Here is a 22992-nt window from a genome sequence, read left to right as displayed (position 1 = left end):
TTCTTTCTTTTTCTCCATAGTTGGTTGTAGTTAGCTATATGTGACCCAGTCTGAGATAACCGGTCTTATCGCCCATGTCAGCAGATTCGATTTTTCACCCACGACACACAGTTACATGAATAAACTATCTAATTCCACATTTAAAATCAGCTAGACTTGAATGGTCTGGTTTTTCTGGCTGCTTTTTCCAAGCCCAGTGGCTATCCGTACGTGTGATGTGGGGCCTTAATGGAGCTCTGGTCAGCCTGGGGATGACTGTGTGTGGCTGTACAGCTCTGTGGTGTTGAATAAGTACCTCTGCTGTGAGTTTCCTTTCATTTTAGCCAGTTTTGAGACCTCATTGGCTCAAAACTTGGCCTAATTCATCCCTTGGCCTTCCTATTCAATTTTTGAACACCATCTTGCCCGCCTTTCAGGGCCCCCACCTCCCACCCAATTTGCAGCTCGCCTGGTACAGTCAACCTCGGTTTAAAAACTATCTAAAATGGCGGGAAACTTAGTTGTTGGCTACTTGCACAGTGGATGCTCTGGAAGGTAAGGAATTGGTGTAAAACGTGTGAAAATTTGGTACACATAGCTTCAACCATTGGCGAGCTACAACACACTAAATACTTAAAACTGGCATTTCTCGATACTTTTAAATAGGCGATAAGCCCGGTTTTGTTAGACTGGGTCACATATTTTGTTTTGTAAATTCCAATTTATAGCATTTGTTGTCATTTTCACATGATCATTCTCCATTATTCAAAAAAAAATCAGAGGTGCTTAGATAATCGATCATAATTCACGTTGAAACAAGCTACGAAGATGGGAATTGGCTTGATCTGTGTACCATAAAGAATCAAGGTATAGTGCTTTCCCTGCATGAACTCCTCCATGTTGACAAAAAAGACGGCCACTCCAACTAAGAAATTTTTACTGCATCATAAATAAATGCCCATAACTCACGTATCCTTTGCTGTGTGAACACGAAACAAAGATATTAAACTCCATAAACAGGAAAATCCAGTGGTAAATAGGTTTTTTAATTTTAGATGCAATTAAAGCACTAATAAATTTTTCATGTACATAGCACACATATTTTTACCCAGTGTATTTCAATACAATTTTATGGCAAAATAGAATTTTGTAAATACGGTTGATTTTCGCCCAGCAGGTCATATATAGCACGCTGCATGTGATCAGTAGTAGTATGGCCTCTGTACACTTGTGCAGCTATCTAAAGTGCACAACAACATTGTTGCTCTGGTATGAACTTCGTTAAAATATAGGTAATGATATAAGGTTTCCAATTGAACATGTTAATATGAATAGATTAACAAGTTGGTTACCCTTGCAGAGACTATGTCAGAAGATCAATAGCAAAGTGAACCTACAAGAAGCAAATTTGCTTGAGAATGGTTGTTATCATTGTAAGATACATTTATTTATTTATTTCCTTTATTTGTTAAGGCTTTACAGCACAAGTGCTGAAGGTCTGTAGGACACTTGGTCCTATAGCCTGTTTAAAGTTGTTACAGAAAGTGTGTTTGAAAAGGTGGAGAAAGGAGAAAAATTCCATAGGCAGCCTCAAACCTACAGCCATCCGATTAACACTTGAACGCTTACGGGAGTCTGCCAGGTGGTCAGAATGTTTTCTCCTTGTCAATTTCATGTATATGTATTCAAGGAACTCTAGAGAGTAACTTATTATCTCAAAGTACCCCATATGGTACCAAATTTAAAAATAGGTCATGGACATGAAGAAAGACATAAGAAGGAAAATTGTGTAGTTTTTATTCCCAAAAAGTACTCACATTTTGCTCTAGCTCTGTGGAATAATACGAAGAAGGTAAAAAAAGAGGCTTAAAATGGCAGATTTCAGTTCTTTAAAACTACTTTTATCAGGTCCTTTTGACTTCATATTTGCTAGTGGACCTAACCTTCTTACTAAATAACTTCTAAGGCTTCTTTTGAGATGTCTAAGGTGGTGTTTAGGTGAGTGTTTTATTAGGATTTTGGAATAACATAGACGATCTTTAATATGAACCATTACCATGATAATGTATAATCAAGACACACGGTAGTGTGTCGTGCGGCCCAAGAAGCCGGCGCGCCACACCCGTGAGTATATTGACAGGAAGAACGAAAACGTCATTTTCACACCTTTGTATCTCGGTGATCACTTATCTGATTGGAACCAAATTTGCTACACAGTTGCCCGCCAGCCAAGGGAGTCTACATTCCAAATTTGAAGGACATCGCTCCAGCCATTTCCGAGATACGAGCTGCCAAAGTTTCGTTTTTTTTTTCTTCGTTTTTTTTTTCTTCTTCTTCGTCTTTTCGCACACTTGCAAAAATTGCTATAACAAGCAAACGCGTACTCCGATCACCTTGAAATTTGGCACACAGAAAGGGAGTCCAAAGGCGAATCCTAGCATCAAATTTGGTACACATCCGATGAATGGTTCAGGAGTTATGACCGATTATTCGCGTAAAACAAGATCGATTTGTTGTCACGCCTACAGGGTAAACCGTTTCATGGAATGAGTTGAAAATTGCTATGTAGATGGAGTAACCATCCTAGGAGTGCCTTTTGGTGGTTTGAAAGGAATCGAGATAAAGACCACGGAGATATGACACAAAATCCAACCTGTGTCACAATTACGCGATCGATTTTTATGAATAAAAAAGTATTAGTTTTCACACCTACTAGGCAAACTGCTTAGAGCAATGAGCTGAAAATCGGTGTATAGCTGGAATAATCTTCATAGAAAGTCTTTGCAGTAGTACAGAAGAATCGGATTACAAACCACTGAGTTATGATTCGAAAGCCAACTCCGTGTAGCAAATGCGAGATCGAGATACTCTAATAGAACAGTCACCCTAATAGAGCATTCGGCTAATTTATTTACTCCATTATAGAATTTTATTACATCACAAGTTATTCTGTAGGGAGTTCAGCTGCAAACAGTTAATCTTATAGACAGTTCAGCAAGAAGACAGTCAACATGTGGAGAGTTAAGCAAATATATCACTATAGAGATTCAGAACATTACAAGTCACACTGAAGAAAGTTCAGCTATAAACAAGTCATGCACTGTGTAGAGAATTCAGCTACAATTAAGTCACTCTCTAGAGAATTCAGTTACACAGAATTCAGCTACACACAAGTCACTGTGGAGAGAGTTCAGCTACAAACAAATTACCCTTTAGAGTGATCAGCTACAAACAAAACACGTTGCAGGGTGTTCAGCTGCAACAAATCAACCTTTAGAGCGATCAGCAATGAACAAATCAACACAAATCTACCTGTAGAGAGATCAACTAGAAACAAATCACCCTGAAGAGAGTTCAGCTACAAAAAATCACCCTGTAGAGACATCAGCTAGAAACTAGACACAATGTAAGGAGTTCAGCTACAAGCAATCACCCTGTAGAGAGTTCAGCTAAAACAAATCAACCTGCAGAGAGATCAGCTACAAACAAATCACCTTATAGAGAGTTCAGCTACAAACAGACTACCTGTAGAGAGATCGACTACAAACAAATCAACCTGCAGAGGGATCAGCTACACACAAATCAACTTGTAGAGAGATCAGCTACAAACAAATCACCCTGTAGAGAGATCAGCTAGAAACTACACACAATGTAAGGAGTTCAGCTACAAACAAATCACCCTGTAGAGAGATCAGCTACAAACTAGACACAAAGTAAGGAGTTCAGCTACAAGCAAATTACCCTGTAGAGAGTTCATCTACAAACAAATCAACCTGTAGAGCAATCAGCTAGAAACAAATCACCCTGAAGAGAGGTCAACTACAAAAAATCACCCTGTAGAGAGATCAGCTACAAACAAATCACCCTGAAGAGAGGTCAGCTACAAAAAAATCACCCTGTAGAGAGATCTGCTACAAACAAATCATCCTGTAGAGAGATCAGCTAGAAACTAGACACAATGTAAGGAGTTCAGCTACAAGCAAATCACCGTGTAGAGAGTTCAGCTACGAACAAACCAACCTGTAGAGCGATCAGCTAGAAACAAATCACCCTGAAGAGAGGTCAGCTACAAAAAATCACCCTGTAGAGATATCAGCTAGAAACAAATCACCCTGAAGAGAGGTCAGCTACAAAAAATCACCTTGTAGAGAGATCAACTACAAACAAAACATTTTGCAGAGAGTTCAGCTACAAACAAATCAACCTTTAGAGCGATCAGCAACAAACAAATCAACCTGTAGAGAGATCATCTAGAAACAAATCAACCTGCAGAGTGATCAGCTACAAACAAATCAGCTTGTAGAGAGATCAGTTACACACAAATCAACCTGTACAGAGATAAGCTAAAAACAAATCAGAGTTCAGCTAAAACAAATCAATCTGCAGAGAGATTAGCTACATACAAATCACCTTATAGATAGTTCAGCTACAAAACAAATTACCTTGTAGAGAGATCGGCTACAAACAAATCAACCTGCAGAGAGATCAGCTACACACAAATCAACTTGTAGAGAGATCAGCTACAAACAAATCACCCTGTAGAGAGATCAGCTAGAAACTACACACAATGTAAGGAGTTCAGCTACAAACAATTCACCCTGTAGAGAGATCAGCTACAAACTAGACACAAAGTAAGGAGTTCAGCTACAAGCAAGTTACCCTGTAGAGAGTTCATCTACAAGCAAATCAACCTGCAGAGCAATCAGCTAGAAACAAATCACCCTGAAGAGAGGTCAGCTACAAAAAATCACCCTGTAGAGAGATCAGCTAGAAACAAATCACCCTGAAGAGAGGTCAGCTACATACAAAACACTTTGCAGAGAATTTAGCTACAAACAAATCAGCTTGTAGAGAGATCAGTTACACACAAATCAACCTGTAGAGAGATAAGCTAGAAACAAATCACCCTGTAGAGAGTTCAGCTACAAGCAAAACACCCTGTAGAGAGTTCAGCAACAAAGAAACCACCATGTAGAGAGTTCAGCTGCAAACAAATCACCTTATAGAGAGTTCAGCTACAAACAAATCACCCTGTAGAGAGATCAGCTAGAAACTACACACAATGTAAGGAGTTCAGCTACAAGCAAATCACCCTTTAGTGAGTTCAGCTACAAACAAATCAACCTGCAGTGAGATCACCTACAAAAAAGCACCTTGTATAGAGTTCAGCTACAAGCAAATTACCCTGTAGAGAGATCGGCTACAAACAAATCAACCAGTAGAAAGATCAGCTACACACAAATCAACTTGTAGAGAGATCAGCTACAAACAAATCACCCTGTAGAGAGATCAGCTAGAAACTAGACACAATGTAAGGAGTTCAGCTACAAGTAAATCACCCTGTAGAGAGTTCAGCTAAAACAAATCAACCTGCAGAGAGATCAGCTACAAATAAAACACTTTATAGACAGTTCAGCTACAAACAAATTACCTTGTAGAGAGATCGGCTGCAAATTAATCAACCTGCAGAGAGATCAGCTACACACAAATCAACTTGTAGAGAGATCAGCTACAAACAAATCACCCTGTAGAGAGATCAGCTAGAAACTAGATACAATGCAAGGAGTTAAGCTACAAGCAAAATCACCCTTTAGTGAGTTCAGCTACAAACAAATCACCCTGCAGTGAGATCACCCACAAAAACGTACTTGTACAGAGTTCAGTTACAAACAAATCACCCTGTAGAGAGATCAGGTAGAAGAATTCACCTTGTAGAGAGTTCAGCAACAAAGAAACCACCATGTAGAGATTTCAGCTGCAAACAAATCACCCAGTAGAAAGATCAGCTGGAAGAAGTTACCTTGTAGAGAGTTCAGTTACAAAGAAACCATCATATAGAGAGTTCAGCTACAAAGAAATTACCCCGTAGAGAGTTCAGCTAGAAGAAGTCACCTTGTAAAGAGTTCAGCTACAAAGAAACCATCATGTACAGAGTTCAGCTACAAAGAAACCACCTGTACAGAATTCAACTACAAACAAATCACCCTGTATAGAGATCAGCTAGAAGAAGTTACCTTGTAGATAGTTCAGCTACAACAATTCACCCTGTAGAAAGATCAGCTATAGAAGAAGTCACCTTGTAAAGTGTTCAGTTACAAAGAAACCATCATGTAGAGAGTTCAGCTGCAAACAAATCACTCTGTAGAGAGTTCAGCTACAAAGAAACCGCCATGTAGAGAGTTCAGCCTCATACAAACCACCTTGTAGAGAATTCAACTACAACAAATCACCCTGTAGAGAAGAAGTTACCTTGTAGAGAGTTCAGCTACAAAGAAACCATCATGTAGGGAGTTCAGCTACAAAGAAACCATCATGTAGAGAGTTTAGCTGCAAACAAATCACCCTGCAGAGAGTTCAGCTGCAAAAAAATCACCCTGTAGAGAGTTCAGCTAGACGAAGTCACCTTATAGAGAGTTCAGCTACAAAGAAACCATCATGTAGAGAGTTCGGCTACAAATACACCACCATGTAGAGAGTTTAGCTGCAAACAAATCACCTGTAGAGAGTTCAGCTAGAAACAAAAAACCCTGTAGAGAGACCAGCTAGAAGAGGTTACCTTGTAGAGAGTTCAGCTACAAAGAAACCATCCTGTATATAGTTCAGCTACATTTCAAATCACCCAGTAGAGAGAACAGCTGCAAAAAATATCCTGTGGGGAATAATGGGCATGTAATAAATATATGTATATAATTTGTATAATTACTAATAAAATCAAAAATAATTGAAGTACTAAAATTCTTCTTTAAGTTCTTTTCTTCTTCCTGTGGTAAAGAAAAAAACACATGGTTTAAAAAGCCCCAAAGCCAGCCATAGGCCGGCTTTGCAGTATACAAATACAAAAAGAAGTGATATCTAATCAAAAACAGCCAAGCTGTAAAAAAAGGTGCGGCCCCCAAAAAGGCCATGGTGAAAAAAGATGTGAAATCCAAGGTGGCGGCCAAGAAATGGCTGTGATGGTAGGTTAATGGTTACATTTTAATAACGACAATTCAGATGAATTTTGTGCCGCTTGGTCTTGGCACCAAATTCACCTGAATTGTTGTTATTAAAATGTAACCATTAACCTACCATCACAGCCATTTCTTGGCCGCCACCTTGGATTTCACATCTTTTTTCACCATGGCCTTTTTGGGGGCTGCACCTTTTTTTACAGCTTGGCTGTTTTTGATTAGATTATATATAGACCCGTACAATTGGGCATTGATAGAGCAAAAGAATATTGGATATTGGCTTAGTGGGAATTGGTATAACTCTAACATCAAGCTAACATTCATGTTAAGTTTTGATTATGTTTGGTATGAAATGTATATAGAGTGAGTGGGTGTTCATGTGTACAAATGTTCCATTTCCTGCCATAGATGCTTCATAGCCTTCACTGCCTATTGTATTATTGCTTTTTCTTTTCAGGTTCTCGATAGGCGTTACTGCTTATTGTGTGATTGGTATGATAGGGATGAGAGTGAAGTATGATAGGACGGGTAGTGATGTTATTCCTAATAAGGTGTTGTGGTTTGATCTACCATCTCTTGTGAGGGTAAAGGAAATGGCATAGTACTACAATGATGTGTGTAGTGTGTGTGTGTGTGTGTGTGTGTGTGTGTGTGTGTGTGTGTGTGTGTGTGTGTGTGTGTGTGTGTGTGTGTGTGTGTGTGTGTGTGTGTGTGTGTGTGTGTGTGTCTGAGTGGTGCATAGGAATCCCATTGCTGGTTCAGTGGCAATAGCTGTGTTTCGCATGGCTGCCGTAGGCTTTGCTTTTAGGCTTTGTGTTTAGTGCAATTTGTTCATAATAGTACTTTTGTGCCTGTGTCATTAGTCAAAACCTCTTTGGGCTGTATATTATACGTGTGTGATTATTAATTTATCAATGTACATCTCTCTCTCTACAGGATGGTGTTGTCCTCACGTTCACTCCTTATCGTGCAGCTTGTAACAAAGGTGGTGGATACTCCAAAATGTAGTTACTTTGTTAATTGATATATTTTTTCATAGACCATATATTTTTGGCTCCATCTAACTACTCTCTATGAGGTCATTCAATGAGGCTGTTACAGCCAAACACAAGAGTAAACTCATACCTTAACTCATTCTTCCCTTCAAGTATAAAGATTTGGAATAATTCACCCAACGACCTCATCACCTGTTCAAGTTTAGACCAACTTAAAGCAAGGCTAGCTGAACATCAATTAATCACATAATTAATTTTGCTGATTTATTATCTGTGCTTGTATATACTCTTTGTAAGAGGTTTTACACAGTAAACAATAATAATAATAATAAGACCACTGATAACTCATGGACATCAGCCGGACACTGGGGCTAACACTAGCAAGAGTTTCTTCACAGTAGAGCAGTTATAATGCTTCATAAAACATCACGTGTTCCAAAAGGAGATGAACCAATATAAAAGTACATAAATGAGTCTTCGGTTGCATGCAACCACCAAACAGGGTTAGTGAATTAACACCTGTGTGGGTATCAGTAGCGGATCTAGGATTTTTAAAAGGGGGTTTCTGTAAGTTAGTATAGCTGAATAAGGAATCTGATAACACTTCTCCAGAAAAATTTGAGATTTAGAAGCAGTGAAATTGGATTTTAGGCTACTTTTAGTTAGCAATTACAATAAATCCATTGCTTTAAACTGTAGCTAACTAGGCAAAGATGGTAACTATGAGCTGTAGCTTTGATTGCTCTATTAGAGTAGTTACTTGACTGCTCTATTAGAGTATATCTCGATCGATTTTAATGCAGTGGGGGATGAAAAATGAAGTGTTGCTGAGGGTTTAATAGCTATGAATGGTGTTAGTTAAGTGCAACTGCATGCATACTACTGAAATACAGTGGTATATAGTTGTTTGCTATGACAAAATGTCAGTACAACAATGTTTATGTATTTAGACTGTCACTGAGCTAAATTTGAAAGGGGGTTTCTGTCGAAACCCCAAAAACCCATCTGGATCCGCCACTGGGTATGGCAATGAAGAGAGTACAAAAAACAAACAAGTATACAAAATTTTGACTAAGCATATTTGACTCAGGCCTAATATAAATGCATAACCTCATAAGGGCTGAGGGAGTAGGGGCTGCAAGGGCGGATTTATATTTTAGGTGTGTGTGTGTGTGGTAGCTGGAAATAATATAGTTGAAGCTACTACAGTAACTACAGGTGCAATTGCATGCATCTAAAGCATGCATGTACAAAGAAAGTTAGTCTGGGGAGGGGAACCACTTGCAGCAATTCCAAGCCATAAAATTAATATTTTTGGAAAGCCGTAACACTGCATCATCCAGAACTTTCCATGGTGCTACTTTTGACACTAGTGTATCCTGGTCTATAAAATATAACAGGTTCCATAAAGAAATGGTGGCAAAACACTAACTTCGAGAGTTTTGTAGTATAAATATATTACTAGTTGCAAATGCTGTGATCCATTTCTGCCAATATAGTTGTTGATACTCTACCCTTGTTCTGTTTACATGACCTGGCTGACTGAAGATGGTATTCTGAATCCAATGGGCAGGTCAACTCAAGTAAGGTGATTGAATTAGTGGCAGTATTAAGAATAACAAGGTCTGAATCACAAGGAGTCACCGTCACAGCTGGTGGAATTGTGGCTGGAGGTGAATCACTGGCTTGTAAGTTTGGGAGGTCAGCAAAAACTTGATATAAACGGTAGATTTTCAAAAAATGTTGGATGCCAACTAAATTATGTTGGTAAGTATATCTTTTCTGTGACAAAGCCGGGGCAGCCATTCAAAACATACTATTAGGCAGTAGTGGGATGTGGGAATCACTTAACTTAAGACACATGGTGCACAGCACTGGATATATTACATCTTCGTAAGTTAACAGCAGTTGGTAACGTGTCAGATGAAACCCATAACAGAAAGGAATAGAAACCTGATTCCAAGATAGCTTCCAGCTTAGCTAAATCATCAGAGTTGCACTGAATTGTAATAGTTTTTGGAGGTGATCCTCACAGTGAGATTAAAAACTTGTCTACAACGTAGCTACCACTGCCATAAAGTGTTTCCAGGTGAAGCTCAATGATTTATCGACTTTCAATTTAACCTCATAGGAAAGCATCCATCAAACAACGAATGATCACTGGCAATCAATCAATCAATCAATACACAATACAAGTTGGATACATGTAGATGAGTAAAAAAACACTGAATGATTGCATCCATAGCTACGCACCCATATAAATTATATCTATGTTGCATCGAGTTACATCATGTCTCATGTGGATCCTCTCACGTGAGGCACTCGAGTGCCCCCGCTTCAGTTCATTACCGCGTTAGGATGAAGATGTCACGACTGATTGGTGCTTTGTTATGTTTGCTGTTTCTGTTCGCCTCAAGATGTGACAGTGCAGACCAGTGCGAGGAAGACCCGAACAACAAAGGCTGCGTGTGTGTTTTTGACAAGAAAAGTGTAGACTTGAGAAGTTTGGGGCACAAAGATGGAACTGCGTAAGTTCAGCTAGTTGTGTGAAAATAAGAGCCTTTGCTAGGCTCCGAAAAGTAGCTAACCCCCCTGCCATTGTAGGACCGCTAGGACGTTCATTTCTTAGCTAGGTCTTATTAAGAGTTGTCGAGAGTTGTAACGTACGTATCTATAGCTACAGTACTGAGCTGATGAGCAAATGATACACCTTCAGTGCTGGACACTACAAAAAATAAATAAATAATAAAAAATAAAACTGTAGCTAATTCCTTGAAATCAGATTCATGATGCACCATCCGCTTTGATGTTTTGCTAGGGATAGTGTATATTTCACAAATTTATAAGAGATGCTTTTTAGTTATTTTTGGCACTGCATAGCCGGTTCTGACTGTACAGGAAATATTTGATACCCAGCATTTATTTGATACTTACAATAGCTAACATCTATTTGAGACGTGGCATCTATACATGTACGACAATACTCATACCTGAGTCTGTACATTAATGGAAATATAATTTGCAACAAGGCATTTTGCTCAAGTATTTGATTCGCAGCATTGATAGATATTTAATACATGGTGCTAATGTGTTTACTTCACTTGTGACGTTCGTTACCTCTGCAGACTAAAAAAGATCATGAATTGGCATTATATGAAACAGGTACTGGCCATAAATTGAGATCTGTTGGATGCAGTCATGTGTAGTGTCTATAGCTCTTAAGTTAGTGTATTGATTTTGTAATGAGTGCTTTGTTACATGCTGTATGGAAACTGTAGGGCATGCAACAAATATGGCTAGGGCTGAAACAGATACTTGAATAAATACTTGGATATTTTTTTGTTAAGTACAGTACCGCTCAAACGTAATGTCGCATCGCTCAATTGCGAGTGATTAAAAAACTAGCTATTAAAGGGTGTGGCAGCCGTTTCCTTTGTGAGTAGTCATCCTGTTTTGCATGGGATAAAAACTCGTGAAGAAAACAGGTGCCGCGCCCTTTAATTAGTGAGTTTTTTAATCACTTGCTTTGAGCAAGTGCGATGTAACATTTGTGTAGTACCGTGTAACCTTTTTCATATTATGCATTTGTCACCAAGAAGTGAGACATAGAATCAAGAGTATATAATAGCAGTGTGTGACTGTGTGTATCATCAGATAAAGTTGGTATAAAACATGTCACATAGGTGCAAATACAGATAGCTGATATTCGTGAGTGGTTGTGAGTGGTCGATCGGTAACACAAGAGAATATTTACTGGAATACTAAAAATCTGTGATCATTTTTTATCATTTAGAAATTACATTTTTGAGTTGAAAGGAATTACACTTGTTGTGTTCATCTCAAAACGTTTGGTCAACTGACAAAAGCACAATGATTGCATAAGCTAGACATAATCCTGTTTTTAGAACTGTGATAAAAAGAAATGATGAAATCAAAGCCACACAACCACACAATATAAACCAGTGAGTATAACTTCAGGTGTTGTGAGAACCACAGTTGAATTTTAACCCCCTTGAGGTTTTTGTGTGTACATAAGATGGTGATAAAGGTTTCTCTAATAAATGATTAGATGTCTAGCAAGCAAATGTATCGATATCGCTATTCTGACTTTCCTCATACATGTGTAGCTGGCAGATAATTTTAATTAAGAACAACCCTTGTGATACATAAGGCATGCATAAGGCATGCCATGATACATAAGGCATGCCTTAGGAAGACCATATAAGGCATGCCTTAGGAAGACCATATATGGTCGAGGAAGACCATATACATCATGGCATGCCATGATACATAAGGCATGCCATTTAAGAGTACAGTATTTAGTGGTAACAACCATTATTAATACTATACTTTCAGCATGAAGAAAAGTACTTGTGATTACTATGCAAAGATGTCTACTAGAGCATTTGTGGGCAGCTACTCTGGGCTTGTGTAGCAGTATTCCCATGGTGTGTGTGTGTGTGCGGGTGTGCGTGGAGTTTTGATGACTGGCCATGTTTAACTGGTCTTCCTCGACCATTTGATATGCACTAGACTAGCTATATTTTGTAAACTCCAACTACTATAACTGTGGCTTAAACCATGGTTTCTGCTTCAAACGTGTCTTCCAATCAGTATGTTTAACAGTGGCTCTTATCTGAGGGCAGCTCCTTTAATAAGAAGGTCTTGGGACTATCAGCTGCAAGTGGGAATTCTGGATTCCCAGCTGTGCATCTAACACCCTGTTCGCACTACCAGAGTCAGCAGTGTGGTTTTAACTCAGGATTTTAAACTTAGGTTCGTATGCTGTAACATGAGCTGGGGCGCATGCATAGAATAATGGACATGACTAATGCAGAACAGACTGGAAAACAGACCCAATGAACTGGCTCGTGCAACCCTAAAACATGGATTTTCCAGTACAGGTGTTACAGTATAGTATTCCAGGTATGTTCACAAGCCATTTTTGGTAGGTTTTGGTAAACCTACTTTTTGCCATTTTGGCAACTTTCAAAGCTGCCAAAACTGGCAACTTATTGCAAATTATATCGGTGTGTGATATATCTGATTGTGGTATAGATTCATATTTGTTAGTAATGGGAAATTATCTATTTGCCAATTGTGAATTCAAAAAAAAAAACTGCCACAATTGGCAATTTTCAAGGCTGCCAATACTGGCAAATTTCAAGTCTGGCTTTTGATATTGACAACAATGCACAATGCCACACTTGTATTGTACTTTATATATTGGTGTGTGATATATCTGACTGTGGTATAGATTCTAATTTTGGTAGTAATGGGAAATATCTAATTGTCAATTGTGGCAATTTAAATAGGGCAGTTTTCAAGGCTGCCAAAACTGACAATTTCCAAGGCTGCTCAAGTAAACCTGGCTACTTTCAAGGCTGTCAAACTGGGGCTGCCAAACCTGGCAAATTCCAAAACTAGCAATTTTATAGGCTACCAAAACTGACAACTTTCAAGTCTGCATTTTGATGTTGACAACAATGCATAATGCTATCTCTACATGAATTATTATAGTCTAGTGCAAAACATTTACAAATCACTGATTCATCAAAGTTCTGCACTTATAGAATACCACAAGCTGAAACCCACAATCAATTTGTTGTTCCCCAATCAAACTTTTTTATTATACTTTAATCATTAATATGCATACTAAAGAGAACAATAATACACTAAATCTTATATAACTATGCAAGTCATTTTCTTCGAGGATGTCTGATAGCAAGTGGAGTAAAGTCTTCAGCTAAACGTCTCTTCTTGGTCTTTTATTGTTTAGTGTAAACAATACCAAATACTATGCCAGAGCCCAGCTCATCTCACTATTTACCTCCTCAAGAAGATTCACTTAGCTTTTTCCAAACTTACCTGCATGGCCAAGGAAACTATGCTATTGATCACCTCAACATTAAATCTACGCCGGATGAATGTCACAAATATCCAGATTCTCATCCAGTTCTTACACCTGGAATCTTTACCATATATTATCAGCATGGAATTTGCTATGGTTTTCAAGTAATGGATTCACATGAATCACCACACTATCCATTTAAAATCTTTCGCTCTAGATTTACAAGTGCCCCAAAGTTAATCATCTATGATAATGCCTGCAAATTACATCAATACTGTCTTAATCGTGAACCAGCCTTTTTCAGTCGCACACAATTATCTGTGGATTGATTTCACTGGAAAGTTCATGTAAGCTGTTCGTCAGGCTACAATTTTAACCTTTACAAATCAGCACTGACAAACACCATCAACAGTCAAGTCAACGAACAAGCCAATGCTGGTTTGCAGCGTATAAAAAGCCAGTTAGCCTATATGTCACATGAAAATTTCATGCACACTGTATCACTCTTCTTAGCAATAAAAAAAACAAGATGTTACTAAGAAATTAGGCATTCCAAAAGATGATCATCTATCAACACGATTCCATATACATTTTTAAAAGTTGGTGACTATGTAGAGAAGGATTAATGTAATGTGTAATTGTTATGTTTATAATCTGCAGTTTTGTATTTTATGTAGATTCTTAAATCAGTCATGAAGCCAAATATGACAGTGTTTGCCTTGCAAATTAACATTACCAAATTTGCTAATTTTGGAATGTACAAATTGGATATTACAAAATTTGCTGATTTTAGAAATTAAAATAGTTTTGACTTGCTACATTTGGAAATTGAAACTTGCCAATCAACCAATTATAGAACTTGCTAATTTTGGAAATTCAAACTTGCCAATTTTGGAAATCCAAACTTACCAACACTGGATATTACAAAACTTGCCAATTTTGATAACTACAGAACTTTCCCGTTTTGGAAATTTTATAAACTTACTACAACTTGCCAATTTTGGTAACTATAAAAGCTTCCAGTTTTGAAACCCCACACTGAAATTCAATCCCACATTTAAAAGATACTTTTGCAACTATAAAAGGACATGGAATTTATGCCACTTTTGGAAGTATCATAAAGCTGCTAGTGATACATTTTTGAAGCAGCTCTAAAAGTTGCCAGTTTTGACAGCTCTAAAGTTGCCAGTTTTGGCAGCTTATGAAGTTGCCAGTTTTGGCAGCTTTTGAAGTTGCCAGTTTTGGAAGCTCTAAAAGTTGCCAAAAATGGCAAAAAGTAGGTTTATCAAAACCTGCCAATAATGGTTCAGGAACATACCTCGAGGAGTATTCCAATGACAGTATCAACAAACAGCTATCACAACCCATTGATGGTGATTATAAAGTGTACTCAAACTGATATCAAGCCCTGTGCTTGAAACCATTCTTTAATGCGAGCAAGAGTTCATAATATATATATTTAGGAGAGTATCCAATGCCTGTATTGCCCCTTCGAAAGGCACTGCACTGTGTAATAATTGTGCAACATTGTATAACATATTCGAATATTTTAGTATAATTCCAGTAAACTCCAACACATGGCTTTGCCTTGAAAGACTTATTGATAGGCATTGATATACCAAAGTGAAGACTTGCAAGTACTTCAAGGCTTTTATAGCTCTTGAAGCAAGTTAACATCTTTGGTGATGATGACTATTGCATAACATTATTATGCAGTGCGTTTTGAAGGGGAAATACAGTGTTGGATACTCTCCTAAATATATATTACAAACTCTTGATGCAAGTGATAATAAGTACACCATAAAATAATAATAAGCTATCCATTATTTAATAAAACACGCATGCCGTAGTGGTAATGGCAACAAAGTGTAGAACCTGTAAGTAATGTTTGAAACAACACGATGCACCATGTTCATGTGTATACCTGACTTGTGTCCAGTCAAACAAAACTATTATCCACTAAATAACTTTACTGGACATCCCACAGTTAAGATTATTATTGTTACATACATGTTGTGCCTCAGAAATTGTGTTTGTTCATAAATTGTACATTATTGTTGTCTTTGTGTTTATTGTTGTCTTTGTGTTTATTGTTGTCTTTGTGTTATTGTTGTCTTTGTGTTATTGTTGTCTTTGTGTTATTGTTCATAGTGCATTTAGTGTGGTAGGAAGTGATAAAGCAACGTACTACTACAACCCTTGTAAAGGGTTCACTGAAAAAGACTGCAAAGATGTTGCTGTATGTTCAAACTATACTGTAGTACAACATTATGTATGTATGTATATAGTTGTTAGGCGCAATCTGTGAATTTGCGCAGTTTATAAATTGCACTGCGCATTTTGTGAATTCATAAAATGCGCAATAATTTATAAATTGTTGTGCACAGGGCCGCCCAGAGAAATTAAGGGGCCCAGGGCAAAGAGTTAAAGTGGGGCCCCAGAGGTAAGGAGGTTTCCATTCTGAATGACAACTTCACCCAAGCTGTACTGTAAGTTGAAGACCAAAAAAGAAAAAAAAAGGTCATGACCTGCTAACAATGACAATAGCTACCCCTCACCAACCACAAATCTCCTTACCTATAAGCTTTCTACACTGTTCCTCTGAAGAATACTGTAACTGCTCTATTAGAGTATTTAGATCTGAATGCTCTATTAGAGTATATCAATCTTTTAAACAGGTATTCAAAGGGTCTTCATGGGGCCTCCTGGGGCCCCTTTCAGGCTGGGACCTAGGGAAAAATGCCCCAGTTTCCCCCCCTGTGGGCGGCCCTGGTTGCGCAGTTTGTGAACTACCGTAAGAGCTGCGAATTTTTATGAACTGTATTCTGGTCCATTCAGCGTACTGCCATTACGTTCTTGGCCGGTTCCTAGTTATATTGCAGACTATCTCTCCCTCCAAGGTTCCTTTGCATACTCTACAACTGGCCTGGATAGCTAAGGTGCATACTGTCTTTCTATGTCAGTGTCGCCCTCTGTGTACTACAGCATTTGTGGTACATCTCGTTTTAATCAGCTGATATTGATGGGCTCAGTCCAGCCTGTATGTTTTACTTTTTTTAGCAGTTTCCCAGCACATACAAACTCTGTACATGCTGCACCAGTAATGAAATGTATTACCAGCACAAAAGGTTTGGTGCATTGTAAATCATGCCCAGCATTATGTCCTTAATGTCTAGTTTAGCAAAATGGTACATGTACTTATAGTTTCACTCTCACATTATCCCATGCATGCAACACGCGGTTACATAATGCCACCTCTGTGTGATACAGTTATTAGTGCAAACATACAGTGTTTGGAAACTGTGTTACACATATTATAGTAAAGTATACTCCAATACATGAGCTACAAAAGCACAACTCCATTAATGATGAACAACAAGACTTAGAAAAGTTATTTTCATTTTCATCTTGCCTGGCTGTAACCACATGTCTTCCTAAACACTGTTCATGGTACACCGATGAGTAACTATTGCACCTGACCTATGGAATCCACACATGAATAGACAATTTGTTTGCATAACTAGACTTCACCATGCATATCAGTCATATCATCATCCAAACTAATTATTGTTTCCACAAGAATGACAATAGTCATCCAATGATTTTAAATAAACAAACATTATCAGTTAATGCATGCGATCATAACTCATCGGAATATACAACAGACTATGAAAATAAATCCAACTATTCACCAAGAAAGTTATTTAAGCTAGAACAATATAGATTAATTTTACCGCAACATGGACAAACGCAAACATGTTTACTTAATGGTACAAATGAATACACAGAATGTGATGATGTATATCAAACTGTCAGCTACAGCAATTAATAAGGTGCATAATTATAATAATTTTTGTGGCATACTGTAGTATAATGTATTTCAATACATTTCATTTTAAACAAAGGATTATGTAACTATTTGAGTGGGTATAGTCTGCACAAACAGAGTAAAGAGGTGCCAGACTTTATGTATTCATCTGAACGTGCCCCCAACAATAATTAGGCTATCACACACACACGCACGCACACACACACACTTTGCTTTCAGCTTTGTTCAGCCAGTTTCACATGATTGCATGGGAGTTCCCCTGCGATCATTCCAGTTACTACAGTAACAGAAAAATTAATACAGATAACTTCTGTTACATGTGTAGGGAAGCCATTACATGGTACTAGCTACCACAAATCAACACCTTCCACTGTCAGCAAAGATACATAAAAGAAGACTCAAGTAGGTCCATGATGTTCGCATTATACGTACTGTGGTATGCCAAATTATGGTACCAAGCAACGTTGAACAGTGAAGAAATCAAGTTTGTATTAGGGTGTCTGTTCCAGTTATAGTTGTAAAGCTAAGTACCGTGTGCAAAATACACACATGGTCTTACTAGGGGTCTGGAGGCATGCCCCTACAGATTTCTTCAGAGATCACTTACTAACTGCTCTATCAGAACAAATGACTGTTCTGTTAGAGTGTCTTAATCTTTTTGTAAAATAATATATCAGAAAATTGATAGGTGGTTGCTATGCCTGTGGGGATCACAAAAGTTTGGTCTCTTGCAAAAATACCAGCTAAAATCCAGCCTGACTTTTCCTTCACAACAGCTTGGCATTATTACAAACTTGGGAACCGGACTACGTGTTCAGTATAGAATATTGCAATATAATTAACCACCCGGCCATCTCCACAATGTCCAGTGTCTTATGACTGGTGGCTATAAATTTTTGTGATGCTTGAGAATATTATAGCGTACATAATTCACTATGCTTCCATACCTCTGCAAGTATTTTCTTGTAGTCTACATGTACACTTTCAGTTGAATGCACATGCTCTATGTCATAAAATTTCTCAACTGTTGTAATTAAACGATGGTGGCCAAAGACAGTTTTGTAACATCTTCCAACTTCAGCTCTGGGTAGTCTAACAAAACAAACTTCTTTGTTTTAGTAATGAAAGGGCTAATTAGAAATATTACTTCTTTCCAATCCATTCAAAATGTCTGTTATCTTCTACACCTTCTCCTCCTCCGTTATTGTTTTGCTTTAGGAAGTGTGATTGGGATCAAGATATTTTCCTCTACAGAACCTTTCAAATAGCTCTCTGTGATCCTCTTTTAATGTATCTCTAAACTTATATAATGAAACTCACACCTCACCGATGATACACTGCCACGAGGAAATCTCGTGATCCAACACTTGGAACGACAGTAGTTCAGCAACTGATACAACTGCACTGTGTCGCATGACTCTCATCTCGTCTTGCCATGTGTCAGCACGACACCTGCACAATATATAAATTGTTTCGCATTTTATGAATTCACAAAATGTGCAGCACAATTTATAAACTGCAGATTGTGCCTAACAATATCCTTTTCATGTTGATAACAGTGCAGATCGGAGAAAATGGTATCAGTTAATTGCGTAGAATATTCGGATATGTGTGCCATGATTATGTTTGATTTACCAACATGCATATTGTTAAAATTCTTAGTTTACAAGCATTTACAATACATGTAGTAGTACAATAATCTTTTTTTTACTGCTAAAGCCCACACAACGTGTGTAGCCATGCTAGCAATAGTAGCTGTATATGTGTAGCATTCGTACTCTGCCTTTAATGAAAAATGCATTCCCTTCAAGTTGACAGTGCTTAACAGTAGGGGGAACTTTAAGGTTTTCAATATGTATTAACCAGAAATCTTCAAAATTATGGCTTGCCCTGAAAATTTGTTATTATTGACTGAGTATACGATCAATGTAGGAAGATATTGATCTAAAATTATGAGATGTGGTATATACAATAATCACAATGTATAGTCATTTTGCTTGCATGGATATTGTGTTCATTAGTCACTATATACCAAAAAATCTATGGAAAACATTTCTTGGCAAACCAGTTGAGCTGACTGCCCAGCACCCAATTGCAAGCTTTAGTTTAAGTGAAGTTCCCAAATTAGAAAATGTTGTAAGGTGAACACCATGTACATGTACAGGGTTGTCAAAAGGATGGTAGATCATACCGGTCCATTGGAACACCAGACAAAGCATCATTCAACACTGCCGATAATGGGGCAGTGTCTATTGCATATATAGGAGGAAATGGAGGAAGGTTAGTTGAAATGTTATAGTGGGAGCTGGGGGACAACCAATACTATTATGTCACAATGTCCAAGACAGTTTCCATATGCATCAAGTAATAGTTAGAACATGTATTCTTACAATAGTGAGAAGTCGTGCTCACATTATTGGCATAATAAGTTGGCAAAAGCATTGAACATAATTCCATCACAATAGGCACAGTTTTGTTCATTGGTTATGAAAAAAAGCTGAAACTCTGCATATGTGTAATGGAATAAAGTGAAATATCAGTTTTATGGCTACTTGTAATTGAATAGTAGTTAAAGATCAATATACTAATCAGCGCATGTTGAAATATCCTAATAGAACTTTCACAGATGCATTAGATATTCTAATAGAGCAGTCAAGACACAATTTTATATGAGAGCATATTTGGAGTATAATAGGATACAACTGAGCATAATTTGAACATTATAGGGGAATTTTAGAGTCACTCAAAAGCATAATAGGTAATTTCAAAAACATAATAAACTCAGGCCCAATTATTGTCCCTCAAAAATTTTTAGCCACATGAGCTTCACATGTATAAACTCTGTGAAGTGCATATATCTGTGTCATCACTTCCTCAGGAATATGGTTGTTAATCTTGTGTGCAAGAAAAGTCAAAACAAGCCTGAATTTGGATTTGTTGGTGAAACTTCCAAGAATCAATATGTAAGTATTATATGTATTCATGCGAAAGTTCTAATATAACCATGTTTGCTGTGTATGTATTGTTATGTACATAGATATTGTACTATTTTGTAGTAGATATTTAAATGAAGAGCAAAATTACTCACTTTACAAACTGCTGTATATCAGTGCTACATTATGATGATATATAGACGTGTAAATTGTTTAAAGATTGGTTGTGGGCACATGGTAATTTCTTGAAATTGTTTTCCAATGTCTGTGAACAAAATACTTAATGTTAAATACTTAATGTTAAATAATTCCAGTACATGAAAAACGAAAGCTGTATGTGCAACAGTATGCTTTGTTGTGATGTGTCATGATTGTGCTGGTATAATAACTACTGTATGTATAGCTTAAATATTTCAAGGGGAAAATTGTTCAAGGTTGATCAATGTTACTTAATTTAATATTTTGCAGATTTGCAAACATTCCAATTATATGGAGGTCTAAATATTTCAAGGATAAAGTTTTGCTGATACCCCCAAAACTGTGAAATCAGCAAAAATTTCTCCCTCAAAATATTTAGGTTACATGGTATGAGTTTCTGAAGGACCATCCTTAACAGACTCTACGGGCATTGAAGAAACCAAATGAACAGAGTTGGTATCCTATAGCAGGTTACCAGCATAGCAAATGTAACCTGCTGAGTGAAAACCCAACTGTTACATTTGAAATGAAATGGATAAAAAATGTGTGCTCAAAGATTTTATGCGTACAAGTTGCTTCTCAGTAAGCAGTAAAAGAAGACTTGAATTGATGTATATATATTGCTTTGTTGTTTCTGAATCATTAAGTGAATATAGGTTATGTGTGTTTGTTTACGTGTGATCTACACAAAACACCAACCTGTCACTGACAGTGTTAAAGTAGTTTGTTCAAGTTATGCTTCCTTAGCTTAACAATGAATTAATGGATTACTACTGCACATAATTGATACACTACAAAATGAAAAAAAATTGCAATTTACATACCTAAAAATTAAACAATAGCATAGCTTGTTTTTACATGTACTTTAATAAATTGATTTTTATGCATGATTGATTGATTCTCTGTAATTGTATCTACTGGATATCTGGTTTTAGAATTAGCAAAACATAAGCTTGTGTACTGTGTAGCACTGACAGAGATGGTCAAAAATGTTATATGCTGAACTTGAAATTATAACTGCTTAATCCTAGTGCATGGGAGTGTGAATGTGAAGTGCTGCATTATAACAACTACACAGCTCAGCATTGTAAGTGGGTCAGTACTGTTGACCCATCTGACCCACTGACTTGAATAGTAATCCAGATGGGACCTGGATCTGACCCGCATGTGGCCTAGTTTAATATAAAATAGAGGCGTCCCCCAAGACTAGATTAAAAGTCCACAAGTTCCACTAGTCAGCCCTACATTTTTTTTACACTATAGAAAGGAGATTGTCTGCAAGAAGTGGGTAGCTACGTATTCTCAAGTAGGTGTGGCTCCACGTACTGTAAGTTTACATGCCAAGTAGCAACACAGATCTGGTGATGCCATGCATGCCCACAGAGCACAGCTGATACAATTCCAATAAGTGGGCATGGCTCTACATGCCTCGCACAGACAGCAAAACATATTCTTGAATGGTGGGTGTGGCTCCACGTAAGTTTCTTGAGTGCTTACAACTGCATTTCCACCAATACAACCAAGCTTGTTAACTTATCGTCACACATGATCTCATCCAAGTCAGACCCAGATATTCAGTGAAGTGGATAAGACCCACTTGACCCAGACAAAATGTGACCCAAATGACCCGGATAATCCAGATGACCCGGTCCACTTACAACGCTGACACAGCTAATAGACAGAATGGCTCCGTTACTTGGTGATATCACCTAGTATGTATCTGTAGGGCTGGATCCTCAAAAACATTTAATAACTCATGGATGATGCAATTACACATGATCTTGGAATTTTGCTCATTTGTAGTACTGCTTGACCTGCTAAAAATATTTTAAAATCTTTTTGTTCAAATGTCCAACATAATATGTGACCGGGCCTACAAAAATAGGGCATGTGGGAACATGATTTTTGCCTACTTTTTCAACGTTCCATCACACATAACGTTTAATACCATTATGCTATTGCAATGCAATTTTCAAGTAATAGTAAGCATTTACGTAATTGGCTTTATGATGCAAGTTACAGAATGCAAATATTTTGTTCCAATACTGAGATATGACCTGTACTGTGAGGGGGTGTAGTTTGTGCCCACATGCCCTGTTTTCGCTGGCCCAGTCACATATTTACGGTTAAAAATTTTCACAATACATTTCCTATGGGGAAGCCATAAAGTGCACTGTCCATTGCAGCTCTTTCCCGGATTTGTGATTGAGCCAAACTGTACGTGTCTGTTGTTGACACCTTTTCTGTCACCACTAAT

At 37.6% G+C, this 22992-nt stretch overlaps 2 protein-coding genes across 2 annotated transcripts in view; both read left to right on the top strand.

The window, feature by feature from the left end:
* LOC136257999 (uncharacterized) overlaps positions 1 to 8258 on the top strand; it is a 33714-nt gene extending 25456 nt beyond the window's left edge. The window contains exons 6-8 of the mRNA XM_066051299.1: positions 7387 to 7513; positions 7866 to 7914; positions 7969 to 8258. Coding sequence (XP_065907371.1) covers positions 7387 to 7513; positions 7866 to 7914; positions 7969 to 8006 — 214 coding nt within the window. The 3' untranslated portion in view covers positions 8007 to 8258. The remainder of the gene's footprint in view (positions 1 to 7386; positions 7514 to 7865; positions 7915 to 7968) is intronic.
* A 1954-nt stretch (positions 8259 to 10212) lies between these two features.
* The window catches only part of LOC136258029 (uncharacterized), a 31243-nt gene continuing 18463 nt past the window's right edge, over positions 10213 to 22992 (top strand). The window contains exons 1-4 of the mRNA XM_066051332.1: positions 10213 to 10452; positions 15927 to 16014; positions 19769 to 19884; positions 20483 to 20567. Coding sequence (XP_065907404.1) covers positions 10283 to 10452; positions 15927 to 16014; positions 19769 to 19884; positions 20483 to 20567 — 459 coding nt within the window. The 5' untranslated portion in view covers positions 10213 to 10282. The remainder of the gene's footprint in view (positions 10453 to 15926; positions 16015 to 19768; positions 19885 to 20482; positions 20568 to 22992) is intronic.

Source organism: Dysidea avara, chromosome 6 (assembly GCF_963678975.1).
Source record: "Dysidea avara chromosome 6, odDysAvar1.4, whole genome shotgun sequence".
Lineage (NCBI taxonomy): Eukaryota > Metazoa > Porifera > Demospongiae > Dictyoceratida > Dysideidae > Dysidea > Dysidea avara.
The sequence above is the reverse complement of the archived record's forward strand: the minus strand, read 5'-3'. Positions and strand labels throughout refer to the sequence as shown.